At 25.9% G+C, this 721-nt stretch overlaps 1 protein-coding gene across 1 annotated transcript in view; it reads left to right on the forward strand.

The window, feature by feature from the left end:
- LOC108576191 overlaps positions 1–721 on the forward strand; it is a 3,575-nt gene that overhangs the window by 2,012 nt on the left and 842 nt on the right. Inside the window, 2 exon segments of the mRNA XM_017939136.1 lie at positions 14–338; positions 415–610. Coding sequence (XP_017794625.1) covers positions 14–338; positions 415–610 — 521 coding nt within the window.

The raw sequence follows: 721 nt of genomic DNA on the forward strand, positions 1-721 counted from the left end.
TTTAATTATCTTCATATTTTATTTTTAGTCTCATAGGTTTTTATTTTTACTTCTTCAATTATGTTCCTTTGAATCTTTAAGTTTTTGCATTTTCCATAATACTCCTTTATAGATTATTATATGTATGTGTAGATACAAACTAATGTATTATTAATATTGATAAGTTTTTTTATTTACAGTAATAAAGTCAAACAGAGAAGTATACAAATATTACGTAACAAAATGCAAAAAAATAATCAGCCGTGTTTAATATTTCAAAAATTTGGATATTGTTCAAACCATGAGAAAGGAATTTGTGTAAAACGTCATGATAAAAAGCAGATTTCCCTTTGTAGAAAGTAAAATTTGATTTTCTATTCAGATGCATATATATAGATTGAATATCAGTTGCTTAATAGAAAAAGTTTTTTTTAGATTTCTACAAGGAAATTGTATGTTGGATAATTGTCCACTATCTCATGATATAGGTCCCGAAAAAATGCCAACTTGCAAGTACTTTTTGGAAGGTTGCTGTACGAAGGATGCTTGTCCCTACCGTCACATAAAAGTCTCCTCTAATACTCCAATTTGCATAGAATTTTTGCAAGGGTATTGTACCAAAGGTAGCGAGGTAAGTGCAATATTTTTCACGTTTTTAATTATTATTATTAATGTCTTAAAAGTTTTTGATGTTGTTTAACTATAAATTTAAAACAAATTTTTAAATTTTATTTCTTAATTC

The sequence above is a fragment of the Habropoda laboriosa genome, unplaced genomic scaffold, assembly GCF_001263275.1.
Source record: "Habropoda laboriosa isolate 0110345459 unplaced genomic scaffold, ASM126327v1 scaffold212, whole genome shotgun sequence".
NCBI lineage: Eukaryota > Metazoa > Arthropoda > Insecta > Hymenoptera > Apidae > Habropoda > Habropoda laboriosa.